The sequence below is a fragment of the Hyla sarda genome, chromosome 5 (assembly GCF_029499605.1).
Source record: "Hyla sarda isolate aHylSar1 chromosome 5, aHylSar1.hap1, whole genome shotgun sequence".
Lineage (NCBI taxonomy): Eukaryota > Metazoa > Chordata > Amphibia > Anura > Hylidae > Hyla > Hyla sarda.
This window is the reverse complement of record NC_079193.1, coordinates 41,877,944-41,892,045: the sequence shown is the minus strand read 5'-3', so window position 1 is coordinate 41,892,045 and position 14,102 is coordinate 41,877,944. Positions and strand designations below refer to the sequence as shown.

General features: G+C 42.1%; 1 protein-coding gene across 1 annotated transcript in view; it reads left to right on the top strand.

Annotated features, from left to right (window-relative positions):
- Positions 1-14,102, top strand: part of MASTL (microtubule associated serine/threonine kinase like) — a 33,556-nt gene that overhangs the window by 3,240 nt on the left and 16,214 nt on the right. The window contains exons 2-5 of the mRNA XM_056519375.1: positions 2,392-2,529; positions 6,757-6,896; positions 10,514-10,602; positions 13,835-13,941. Coding sequence (XP_056375350.1) covers positions 2,410-2,529; positions 6,757-6,896; positions 10,514-10,602; positions 13,835-13,941 — 456 coding nt within the window. The 5' untranslated portion in view covers positions 2,392-2,409. The remainder of the gene's footprint in view (positions 1-2,391; positions 2,530-6,756; positions 6,897-10,513; positions 10,603-13,834; positions 13,942-14,102) is intronic.

Here is a 14,102-nt window from a genome sequence, read left to right as displayed (position 1 = left end):
TCTAATATTGATGTCATAACTAAACCTCCTTCTTTGTCCAATGGAAAAACTAAATGTACTTCCTGGATTAAACAGAACTCTTTTGGGGCAGCTGCGAGTATGCTGAGAGAGAGTTCATACCAACATCCTGTCTGGTGTATATTTTCTTATGTCGACACTTAGCAGTATATAACAGCACAGTCAATCACATTTGAAAGCCTCCCCCTCGGGCCATCCCTGACAACCTCAGTGAGAGCTTCTGCAGCTCTGAAAAAAGTGTCAAGTGGCACCACTCTTTTTTCGGACACCAAAATTGGCACATTTTCAAAACATCATGTGTAAACATACCCATAGGGTAATGCACACAAGACAACTTAAGTGAAGGGGGGAAAAAAACTGCAGCAAAACAATAAAATAAATTAAATAAATAATAATAAAAAAATAAATAAAATAAAAGCTTATGAAGTAGCGTTAACCTACCTTGTTGTTTTCCGAGGGGAATTTAGCGACCTAAATTGACAGATTCTGCAGATTTAAAATCCTCGCCGCCGGTTATTACACCCAATGGTCCTGTGCTGAAACCACATCTTTTGAGACAAGTAAACACTGACCCCATCACTATACGTTCCTTATCAATTCCCATTGTTCTGCAATCATTTAGTATTGTCCTAGGAGCTGACAATCTCCTATAATGGTCTATGGTGAGGGAGGGCTGGGCGTATAGCTGTGCTGCACACAATATACAGGTGTTTATACTGCTGAAGGACTGTACGTAGTCGCACAATCTGTTCTACTTTTATAGCAGTTTTGTATACGCAGAGATTACTTGACACAATGGCGTATAACCTCTCCTTTCAAGCGCTTCATTAAAATAAAAAGTGACTTGGTTGAAAATTCAGTTCAGACACAGAGAGCCTGTCACCTGAATGGGTTAAACATTTGCAGCAAAAAGATCCGCTATAGGTGAATGGGGTTTTGAAAACGTATTTCCGACATTTGTATTTTACTGTCATTTGTTGTAGATTTTATAGTCCAGAATGTGACCCATAAGTCATCTCATAAAGCCAACAAGTGTGAACATGATCTTATGTGTATATGTTTATACACGTTCATGTTGTGTGGATGCATTGGATGGTGCGCTGAATTTATTATTATAATTTATTTAGATATTTTGGCATTATCCAGGGCAGTGTTTTCTAAACAATGTGCCTCCAGCTATTGCAAACAGCAACAGCTGGAGACACAATGTTTGGAAAACACTGCCCTGGGTAATGCCAAAAAAATTAAAATAAATAAATTCAGCAAATTTTTCCTGTCATTTGCACAGATGTGTGACGTGCGTAACATAATACATTTGCGCACGCACTTGTGCAGCAGGTTTCCTGTTGCGCAAAAAAATTGCACCAATAGTAAATTCCCTCCGTTGACTTTAATGGGCCACATTTAGATCAAAGGTAGTCACAATGGGGGAGATTTTTCAAAACCTGTGGAGAGGCAAAGTTGCCCATAGCAACCAATCAGCTCGCCTTTTACATTCTTAACAAGGCCTCTGAAAAATGAAAGAAGCTATTTGATTGGTTGCTATGGGCAACACCACCTTTCTTCCTCTACACAGTTTTTGATAAATTTCCCCCAATTAGACTATTTGCCAAACGTGTGCGACTCAAAAACACGGTGGCCCACGCAGCCTTATTGGCTAAACGAAAAGATGACCACATCACGCGAGTCACATTTACACACTAAGGGTAGGGTCATACGTGCCATATTTTGCTGCAAATTTGAGAATTTTCCTACCCATTTGAAGTCAATAGGTAGCAAAATCAGCTTAAGAAAATATGCATCAAGATGCGGCACGAGTGACCCTACCCTACCACTGTCCTACTTTTCCTCCACCCGACTAACTCTCCATTTTGCTAAGAAAACAGCAAAAGGGGCGTGGTCACCAAAAAGGGGCGTGGTTACATTTTCACAAAAAAAACTACATATTTATTAAGGTTTCCACAGAAAATGTGGAAATGTGGAGGAAAATCCCACTGATCAGAGCAGGTGTAAAAAAGACAAATGTAGGGAAAATGGAAAATGTAGGGAAATCTTAGTAAATACCGTGGAAAATGTAGGGAATTAAAATCCACAAAGAAACCTTCACTCCACTCTTAGTAAATCAGGGCCAATGTGCTCTATTTGCTCCAGACATAATATTGTCCCCATTCTTAGCGGGGGGGTCCTGGTGGTCTCTCCCCCACTGCTCAGATTATCTACCCTGTAGATAGGGGGATAAGTTCTTCGGGCATTTGTTGTTGAATGTTTGGGTAGGCAAAAAGGCTAAGTATTGTGTTTTTGTGTAATACCTGTACAACCCCCTTGAAGTCAGTGGACCTCTACATTTATACTATGTGTTCTTCTTTTTGTCAGGTGGTTAAGAAGGCGGATATGATCAATAAGAACATGGTTCACCAGGTTCAGGCTGAAAGGGACGCTCTGGCTTTGAGTAAAAGCCCTTTTATTGTACACTTATACTACTCTCTACAGTCGGCCAACAATATCTACCTGGTAAGTGCCTGAAAGACGGCAGATTTACTGCTCTACAAACAGATGTAAATCTGGCTTGAAAATACAGGCAGACATTCTGCACATTTCAATGGCAATGAATTTCCAAGCGAAATCCATGGAAGGAATAAACATGTCTATTTTTTGGGGAATTGGGATTTCCGTGACATTTGTTTCCACCGTGTGCAAAGAAATCATAGGGACTTGGGTGGCATTTCACTCGGGCATTCCGCCTTGTGAACATACCCTTATAATGCTATTGAACAGGTCATTGTTTTAGCCCTTTTGGATTAGAGGACTGCATTGGGATTGGGATCCTGCAGAACTTGTTGTAAAACTTGCGGGCGATATTAAAGGACATGCCTCATGCTCAATAATGTATCCACTATCCGAAGTTTAAGATTGCGGGGGGTCCGACTGCTAGGGCCCCCTCGAATCTCCTTTTTGGAGCCCCTGTGCGCTAGTACAAGAGGGCGTCACGACCACTGCCCGAAGCCGACGCTGCCACGTCCCCTCCATATAGTTCTATGGGAGAGCCGAAAATTGCCAAATGTCTGCCTCCATAAGCATGAGACTTATCCTTTAAAGGGGTACTCCGGTGGAAAACATTTTTGTTTTTAATCAACAGATTTTTTTAAATAGAAGTAATTTACAAATCTTTATCCTTCCAGTACTTATTAGCTGCTTTATACTTCAGAGTAAGTTCTTTTCTTTTATGGATTTCTTATTTTTGTCTGTCCACGGTGCTCTCTGCTGACACCTCTGTCCATGTCTAGGACTGTCCAGAGCAGGATAGGTTTGCTATGGGGATATGCTTTTAATCTGGACAGTTCCCAAAATGGACAGAGGTGTCAGCAGAGAGCACTGCGGTCAGAAAAAAAAATCCAAAAGGAAAGGAACTTTCTCTGTAGTATATTTCAGCTAATAAGTACTGGAAGAATAAAGATTTTTAACCCCTTAAGGACCAAGGACGTACTAGTACGTCCTGAGTCCTTTCCCTTTCTATAACCGTGGCCCCGTGTCATAGCGGGTCGGGCCCGGCCTCTAACAATGGCCGGGACCCGTGGCTAATAGGGCGTGGCAGTGATCGCGGTGCCGCGTGCTATTAACCCTTTAGACGCAGCGTTCAAATTTGAACGCTGCGTCTAAAGTGAAAGTGAAACCATGCTGGTTAGCTCAGGGAGCGGTTCGGGATCGCCGCGGAGTCCCGAACAGCTGTTAGACACGAGGAGGGTCTCCTACCTTACCTCCTGGTGTCTGATCGCCGAATGACTGCTCAGTGCCTGAGATCCAGGCATGAGCAGTCAAACGGCAGAATCATCGATCACTGGTTTCCTATGAGAAACCATTGATCAATGTAAAAGATCAGTGTGTGCAGCGTTATAGGTCCCTATGGGAGCTATAACACTGCAAAAAAAAGTGAATAAAGATCATTTAACACCTCCCCTATTAAAAGTTTGAATCACCCCCCTTTTCCCATTTAAAAAAAATAAGTGTAAATAAACATATGTGGTATCGTCGCGTGCGGAAATGTCCAAATTATAAAAAATATATAGTTAATTAAACCGCACGGTCAATGGCGTACGCGCAAAAAAATTCACGTCCAAAATAGTGTATTTTTGGTCACTTTTTATAATGAATAAAAAGTGATCAACAAGTCGATCAATACAAAAAGGGTACCGCTAAAAACTACTGATCACGGTGCAAAAAATGAGCCCTCATACCGACCAATACGCGGTAAAATAAAAAAAGTTATACGGGTAAGGAGGACAATTTGAAATGTATAAATTTTCCTGCATGTAGTTATGATTCTTTTCAGAAGTACTATAAAATCAAACCTATATAAGTAGGGTATCATTTTAATCGTATGGACCTACAGAATAAAGATAAGGTTTCATTTTTACCGAAAATTTTACTGCTTAGAAACAGAAGCCCCCAAAAGTTACAAAATGGCGTTTTTTTTTTTTTTTTCCAATTTTGTCTCACAATGTTGTTTTTCCTGTTTCGCCATAGATTTTTGGGTAAAATGACTGATGTCACTGCAAAGTAGAATTGGTGGTGCAAAAAATAAGCCATAATATGGATTTTTTAGGTGCAAAATTGAAAGGGTTATGATTTTTTAAAGGTAAGGAGGAAAAAACGAAAGTGGAAAAATCTGTTTGACTTTCTGGCACCAGTTGATCAAAAAAAAAAAGTTTTCCACCGGAGTACCCCTTTAAGTATGTTGTGGGCAGGAGCAGGTGGTCACACTATACCTGTAGGACCTGTGCACTCCTGCACAACAGGGCACTCAGCATACCCAAGTCCTCTGCTCTTTATATGTCCCAGGAAAAAAAGCAGCCCTGAACATGAAGTTACTTTCACTAAAATGTATCTCACCCGATGTTCGGACGCTTGTCATGCTGTGGTACAGTGACCAGTCAGTGACAGTGTTGCACTCATGCGCCCCTCAGGTCCAGCCTTAAAGCGTACCTGTCATAGTGCAAAAAAAAGAATAAAAGTGATATGTTACTCAGGACCCAATCCTGATCATGTGCATATAATGTTTATGTGTCTCGGACCTATATATCCAGAGATATAAGCATTTATCTGCTGGTGAGTTACTTTTTCATTGTGCAGGCTGGAGGGGGCGTGTCGGTCTGTCTCCCTCACAGGAGCAAGCCTGGGCAGTCAGCCAATCAGTACTCTCTACTCTGTAACCCTTTCCTCTCTGGTTTTATGCTGTGTCATGTGTCAGAGGAAGATACTTGGAGCTTGCCTGCAGTAATCAGAAGACATTATGGTGAATTCAAAACAGGATAAAATGTATAAATATAAGAATAGATCTTTATAAAATTAGTGCAAGGATTTTTTAGATAAAAGTACAGCATTTTTATGAATACATGTTCTATCTGTTTTATCTTCTCCTAGTAAAGCTGGATGCTAATCAGCATAGCTGTCACTATGTGTGCCATTCATCTTTCACAGACTCCTGAATGTCTGATCAACTTCTTCATTCAGGAGTCCGAGAAAGCTTTGACTATTTCAGCATGCTGGGAGTTGTAGTTTAGTAACAACTGAAGCTGCAATGTTTGTAAATAACTGTGTTAGAGCAGTGTTGCCTCCAGCTGTTGTAAAACTACAGCTCCCAGCATGCCCACACATCCTTTATCTGTAGTTTTGCATACTCAATAGAAATCTCCTATACTGGATACCGGTATGCTTTACGGCCGGTATCCAGTATGCTGTTAAATCTAGACTAGTCTGTCTGGCTAAAAGACAGGCGACCCCTAGTGGTGGCTATTTTGAGCTTGAATTTCAGGTGAAAATGTACATTTTTTTTTTTAACAGGTATATATTGTGAAATGTCATATTATGTATGGGTGTATGGGTTGCACCATACACTTCTTGACTGTACTCCATATAGTGCCCTATGCAAAGATTTTGTTTAGCTGTGTGTACTGTACTTAATCCTGTATAATACTTGAAGATGCCACTGTATACTGTCTCACTGTCATGACTTATCTATAGTACCTGTGAGTGCACATATGACATTCAGGAGCATAAAAAAGCTAGGTGAGAATGTCCGGACTAGCTTTCCCAGGCTCCTGAACGGCACATGTGGTTTGTAGAGAAAACACATGGCCACCATCACTAGTGCAGAATGTTTGCAGGATTGGTCAGTATTCAACACACACTGTGCGGAAGCGTGCAAGAGTGGAACACGCATGTAGCGGGTGGCAGTGGCATTAAAAAATTACATTAAAATAGTTCTCGGGAGATAAATAACTTATCCCCTATCCACAGGACAGGGGATAAGTAGCTGATTATGGGGGATCCAACCGCGGGGGCCCCCACATTTACCGTGACGGGATCCTGGTGCTCTCAGTGAGGAGCGCGTGTTGTGCTCACACTCTATTCATTTAGGTGGGAGCACTGATAATGCCCGAGAGCTGTACTCTGGTCTTTTCGGCACTCGCATCGGAATGAATTGAGCACGTGCTCCTCACTGAGTGCTGGATTCCGTCTCGGTGTTTGCGGGGGGAGGGGGGGGGCTCCTGTGGATAGGGAATAAGTTATTTTTGGCAGAGATTTCCTTTAAAAAAAAAAAACAGGGTTCTACATAGGATGATGGAACCCAAGTGAAGACAAATAGTCCTTGTGTCATATTTTATATTGCACTGTATTATAGAGTATGTACATGCGCTCATTGTATGGATCCACCTAAATAACAGCAGCGTCTTCCGTCAGGTCATGGAATATCTCATTGGAGGAGATGTGAAGTCTCTCCTGCACATCTACGGTTACTTTGATGAGGATATGGCGGTTAAGTACATTTCTGAGGTCGCTCTGGCCCTCGACTACTTACACAGGCATGGAATAATTCACAGGTAAGGAGCGTTGTCACAGATATTTATTTTCTAATAATTCAACTCTGTATATAAGCATTAAAGTGTACATGTCATCAACAAAAACTCTTTCTATAATGTAGATAATACAGATAGATATATAGATATAGATATAGATATATATATATATATATATATATATATATATATATATATATATATATATATAAAAAGCAAAATCATCGGTAGTTGCAGTATCTTGTAATACCTTTTTTATTGGACTAACAAGATTTTGTAGAGACAAGCTTTCGGGATTCCTCCCTTTATCAAGTCATAAGCATTTCTGAGCTCACAAGGAGAAAACACAGGTTCTATCTCACAAAATATGCAGGGGTTAAAACAACATTAGTGGAGAATGGACATTAAGTTGGGCCATAAATTGTATAGCAATAGGACGATAGATACAGATAAGGATGAGGAGGGGGGGGGGGCTGGAGAGCAGAGGTGAGAATGGGGAATACGCTGGACAGACAATTTTACTACAGAACCATAGACTGAAGATAAGACTAGACAGGGGAGGGGGAGCAGGGGTGTGATGGTGTTAGAGCAGGGAGAGGGTAGAGAGTTTAGCAAAGGTTATAGGAAATTTTGATAATGGGATAAGAAGCTTAAATCCACATTAAGTCCTCTGTTCTTGGAGTCATAAAGAACTATCATTTTGGCTTCAAATGTCTTTCTTTCCTGGGTGTTCTTGAAGTTTCCTTTCAGGATCTTGATTTTGAGGTCCTGTAGGGAGTGACCCACACAGAGATGGAATTGAGGCCTGTTCACTCTTCCTCTCCTCCCAGACTCACAACCAGAAATACAGCCCTCAGATCATCACCAAACTTATAGAATTCATTCTCACACACAACTACTTCAGCTTCAACAATGAAATATACCTACAGACGATGGGAACTGCTATGGGGACCAAGATGGCACCACAATATGCCAATCTGTTCATGGCTGACCTTGAAGAGCGATTCCTGAATACCCAAATTCACAAACCCTACAGATACTACAGATACATTGATGATATTTTCATTGTTTGGACTGAAGGAGAGGATAAACTCAAACAATTTCATGATGCCTTCAACACATTTAATCCATCCATCAAACTCAAAATGGACTTCTCTACAGAAAGTGTAAACTTTCTGGACACCACTGTAACTATAAACAAGGACACAATACAGACATCTGTATACAGAAAGCCCACAGACCGATCCAGCTATCTACACAATTCAAGTTCCCATCCGTCCCACACCAAGAAAGGCATAATATACAGCCAAGCCATCAGGTACCACCGCATCTGCTCCAACCCTGATGACAGACACACATCTACAAACGCTAGCTGAGAAATTTAAACAAAAAGGTTACAAACCAAGGACCATCCATAAGAAAATCCACTCTGCTCTTCAAACACCACGTGAACACCTGCTGCAATACAGAGAGAAACAAACCTCATCACGCATACCACTGGTAGCCACATACAATCCCACCCTTGAGGAAATACGCAAAATCATCAAGGACCTGCAGCCAATACTAGCAGAAGATGAGGTGTTAAAGCAAATCTTTCCTGAACCACCCATCTTGGCCTTCAGACAACCACCCAACTTAAAACAAAAACTGGTCAATAGGAAACTACCCACAGAAACATCAGATACAGACAATGGGACCAAACCCTGCGCCAAACCGCGCTGTAAACTCTGTCAACACATCTGCACAAATTCTGAGGCCTCCCACAACAACAAGGCATACAACATCAAGGGACAATACTCCTGCACCACAGAGAATGTAGTCTACATGATACAATGCACCAAGTGTGACCTGGGATGTTACATTGGTGAGACCAGTCAGCCACTCAACAAAAGGATGAACCTCCACAGATCGTCCATCAACAACCATAGAGAAAAGGACTATTGCACCCCAGTTGGACACCACTTCACTCAAACAGGTCACTCCCTACAGGACCTCAAAATCAAGATCCTGAAAGGAAACTTCAAGAACACCCAGGAAAGAAAGACATTTGAAGCCAAAATGATAGTTCTTTATGACTCCAAGAACAGAGGACTTAATGTGGATTTAAGCTTCTTATCCCATTATCAAAATTTCCTATAACCTTTGCTAAACTCTCTACCCTCTCCCTGCTCTAACACCATCACACCCCTGCTCCCCCTCCCCTGTCTAGTCTTATCTTCAGTCTATGGTTCTGTAGTAAAATTGTCTGTCCAGCGTATTCCCCATTCTCACCTCTGCTCTCCAGCCCCCCCCCCCTCCTCATCCTTATCTGTATCTATCGTCCTATTGCTATACAATTTATGGCCCAACTTAATGTCCATTCTCCACTAATGTTGTTTTAACCCCTGCATATTTTGTGAGATAGAACCTGTGTTTTCTCCTTGTGAGCTCAGAAATGCTTATGACTTGATAAAGGGAGGAATCCCGAAAGCTTGTCTCTACAAAATCTTGTTAGTCCAATAAAAAAGGTATTACAAGATACTGCAACTACCGATGATTTTGCTTTTTGCATCACTGGACTAATACGGCTACTCCTAACTAATCTATATATATATATATATATATATATATATATATATATATATATATATATATATATATATATATATATATATATAAATTTGTAATATACATTGGTTAAAATATTTTTGTCCCTACAGCTATTTTTTGTGTGTGTCTCTATGAGGAGTCCAAATACAGGAAGTGTGGGTGGACAAGCGGGGCCCTGTGCACTGAGGACAAGCGGGGCCCTGTGCACTGAGGACAAGCGGGGCCCTGTGCACTGAGGACAAGCGGGGCCCTGTGCACTGAGGATCAGCGACACACCCCTGGCTCACACAGTCGGATGATTGACAAGCCAGGAGCCTGCAGAGCCCTGCTTCTTCTGCCCTCATTTCCTGTATTATGGACTCCTTATAGACACACACAGGCAATAGAATAGCTGCAGGGACAGCATTTTTTCACCCAAAAATATACACATTTTTCTAATCGATGTATATTACAAATATACATATAATGGTATTATCTAAATTACATCAAAACCTTTTGTTGGTGACAGGTACACTTTACATAGGTCTTCCTGGTAAAACCAGACCAGTGTTTTCCAACCAGGGTGCTTCCAGCTGTTGCAAAACTACAGCTCCCAGCATGCCCGGACAGCCAACGGCTGTCCGGGCATGCTGGGAGTTGTAGTTTTGCAACAGCTAGAGGCACACCGATTTGAAAACTCTGCAATAAACCACCTGGCACCTCTTTAATCAACTGTTCTCAACATCTTTGACACCCCGATGTGAACAGTATACAATGCTGGAAGCCTTGGCTGCGTACCCTGTGTAGTACCAGACACATCCCACCAATAATCACCATTCCAGAAGTGAACACTTTTGTTACATCAGTCATGTTGGCATCAGATTTACAGAGATCAGATCAGCTATATGTGAATAACCACAGAGCAGAGTTGCACAAGAGAGATTTTCTGCAGAACATTGTGCTTCTCATGTCTAATCTGTATAGGAGTTTTGTGTGTCTTTTAGTCTGTGTACACGTTTTCCTTTAATCCGCGTTAATCTGTACAATTCCATTGTTCTTTGTGTTTTTCACAGGGACCTTAAACCAGATAACATGCTGATATCCAATGAAGGTCACATTAAGCTAACAGACTTCGGACTCTCCAAAGTAACTCTAAAGAGAGGTAAGTGTCAATGTGCTGTCTCAAAGGGGTGCTCCGGCAAAAAAACAGCTCATTCCTTTACCACAGGATTGGGGATAAGTGTCCGATCCCTTAAACAGAACCCGGCTCTCTGAGAGGAGCACATACTGCAGTTGGCACGTGCTCCATTTATTCTCTATGGGAGCGCCAAAGAGACCTGAGTGCTGTACTTGGGCATTTCTGGCACTCCATAGACATAAATGGAGCACGTGCCCTCTGAGAGCCCGTGGCCTGTTTAACCCGATATGGGATACGTGTCTGATCATTGCCCTTCCCTAAATTTTCCATTTTATCCTGGATGCAGCAGCCAGACTCCTCGTTCTTTTTAGTCAATACACCAGTGCCTCCCCCTGTGCCAGTCGCTGCACTGGTTGCCCCTTCATTTCTTAGAATTTTAGTTTACACTCCTCACTGTCATCCACAAAGCTCAACACAGTACTACACCACAGTCAACCACCCTACCTGGGCTCTACGTTCTGCCAATGGTCGAAGACTAGAACATCCTCCATAGTTGAAAATTCTCATTCCTGACAAGGCTCTTCTCATGCTGCCCCATGCTTCTGGAGTGTGATACCTGAATAATCAGATTAACTCCCAACATTCATAGTTTTAAAGAGTTCCTGTCATCATCTAAACTTTCCCTGACCCCCCTTCCCATCTGTCCCCTTCTCTAACTATGCCTATCCCTGTGTTTATTGAGGTTTAAAACGCTGTGGAAATACCTTTTTTCATCCCTCTTCATTAGCTCAGGAGCACTGTCTTTCTGAGGAGTGGAAGGAGGCGGGTCCCGGCAGGCATGATGTCACACGAAGCCTGGCCGGGACTCTGCTTGTGCCAGTCTTCCTGTATGCTGCTCTCCCTCTGCAGCAGTGTTTCCCAACCTAGGTACCTCCAGCTGTTGCAAAACTACAACTCCCAGCATGCCCAGACAGCCAACAGCTGTCCGGGCATGCTGGGAGTTGTAGTTTTGCAACAGCTGGAGGCACCCTGGTTGGGAAACACTGCTCTGCAGTGTGCATACAGACTAAGTACAGGGAAGGGACGGCAGCCTCTGTCTCTCTCTCTCCTGTGTCTTTCTGCACTAAAAAGTCAATGCTGAGAAACAGGGGCGGTGGGAGCAATTACAGAGGCAGTAATTAAGATGAATGTCGGGGGGGGCACAGAGCAGGGAGTGCAGTGAGATGATACAATGTATAAGATAACGTGTGGTGAGGGGCAGGGAGAACACAGAGCAGGGGGAGGGGGAGGTGACTGGCTGTTATATGAGAGGCATGTGTAGGCTTGTAGCTCACAGTACTGAACTTCCGGTGGAAGGACCAGAGCCCTTCAGCATTAGTCCTAAAAGCTGTACACTTACTATGAAAAGCATAGGAAGCTGCCTGCAGACCAGGCATAGAAGAGTGACCCCTAGTGGCCAAAAGTATAAAATGAAAAAACTGGTATAAATATTAATAATTTTTAATGAAGATATATTACAATATCTCTTCATTAATGATTATGAACAACATATTAAAAGTTTTTGTTGATGACAGGTACTCTTTAAGTGTCCCCTAACTGCACATCTTTTTTTGGCAGGTCTTAAGTGACTCCTGTCTAGAGATGTACAACTCTCTGTGAATATTTTTCCATGCCTGACCCAGCAAATTTAAAGGAGTACTGTAGTGGAAAAAACATATCCCCTACCCAAAGGATAGGGGAGAAGTTATAGCTTGTGAGGTGTCCGACCCCTAGGACCCTCGCAATCTCCTGTACAGGGCTGCGGCAGCCTGCAGGAAGGGGATGTTCCGTCCTCCGCAATGATGTGGCGGCAGACATGCCCCCTCCATGTATCCCATGTGTCCCTCCATGTATCCCACTGAGGGGGCAAGTCTGCCGCGACTTCCTGCGTCGGCTTCCTGCGGATTGCCGCTGCCCCATACAGAAGATCGTGGTGGGTTCCAGGGGTCAGACTCCTCGTGATCTTTAGCTTATCCCCTATCCTTCGGATAGGGGATAAGTTATATTGTACTACAATACTCCTTTAAACCATTACAGTTATTTAAATTCACTTTTAAAATGTCTCACAGGCATGTCAAAATTTTTAGATAAGTCAGGGTTTCAATGCTGAGACCTGCACCAATCTCTAGATATAGCCAGGAAAAGTGATTGGCAGGGCGCTTCACTACTCGACTCGTAGCTCAATCTGACCGCTTGCAGAAGACGGGCTCCATTATAAGTCTATTATTTGAGCGACAAGCTAGGGAGGGAAGCGCGCTGCTGCATGCCTCACCTAACTGTTTCTAAATATTGAAGGGGACTCATCGCTGAGACCTCAACTAATCAAAATTTTTGACATGTCTGTGCAATATGTCAAAAGTTTATTAAAGCAACAGTAACACTTAAACTTGAACATGAGCAATAACTCCCGACAGCTGTTTTTGCTCCTGTACATACTTACAATGGGCCTGGAACAAATCCAGATTCACATTTGGACGAATCCAAATTTTGGTGGGAAATTCGAAGCAAGTTAATTTTGAGTCCATTTTCTCATCTCCTTTGAATTTGATCCTATCATTTAACAGTATCCCCCACACCCCTTGCACCCAACTTCACTTAATTTCTGTATACACAGACACTGGCTGGTGACCATCATTAACCTTGTGTGTACTACTTTATGTAGTATATTAGATGGCTGTATCATTGTACAAAGCAATGACCCCTACCGTTTGTGTCACTCATATATCTTCATAGATCGTAAGCTCTTGTGAGCAGAACCCTTATTCCCATTGTTTAATATGGTGAATAGTTTTTCTCTGTAATGACTCCTTTTTGCCTCTACCATTATCCTCTGTATTGCAAAGTGCTGTGGAATATGTTGGCCCTATATAAAGTTTAGTAGTTGTAGTGTTATGCAATTGACACGTCAGCAAGAGATAATGTATTGTTCTCTTTTATAATCCAGTAAGTGCAGGGATGGAAACTTGCAGACACTTTCCAATTTGTGTAAACCTTAGGTTTATGCCTTTTTGCAGTCTCCGGTCCTAGTCATTCATAGCTCGCACACTGGCAGCAGTCTTTGGACTTGTCTTATTATTCTATTAGCTTATGTTCCTCTCTAAATCTGACATGGGTTTTACATGCTATAAATTCATATATCTTTTATGCAATGGTGGAAAGATATTTGTGTAAAATTTTAGTTCATACTTGACAAATGTATTCATTTTTCTTTTTTAAGAAATTAACATGATGGATATTCTTACAACACCTTCAATGGCCAAACCCAATCGAGACTACTTCCGCACTCCAGGACAAGTTCTATCCCTAATAAGCTCTCTTGGATTTGTAAGTATTTTCTGAAATGACTCAAAAGATGAATGGTTGGTTAATATGACAATAACAAAATTATTGCTAAAATATAGGTGGTGGTGCAAATGATACAGATCTTCTGCAGTGAAAAAATGCCATTGCTGCAGCAGTAAATAAACGGCTTTTGGCGCAGATTG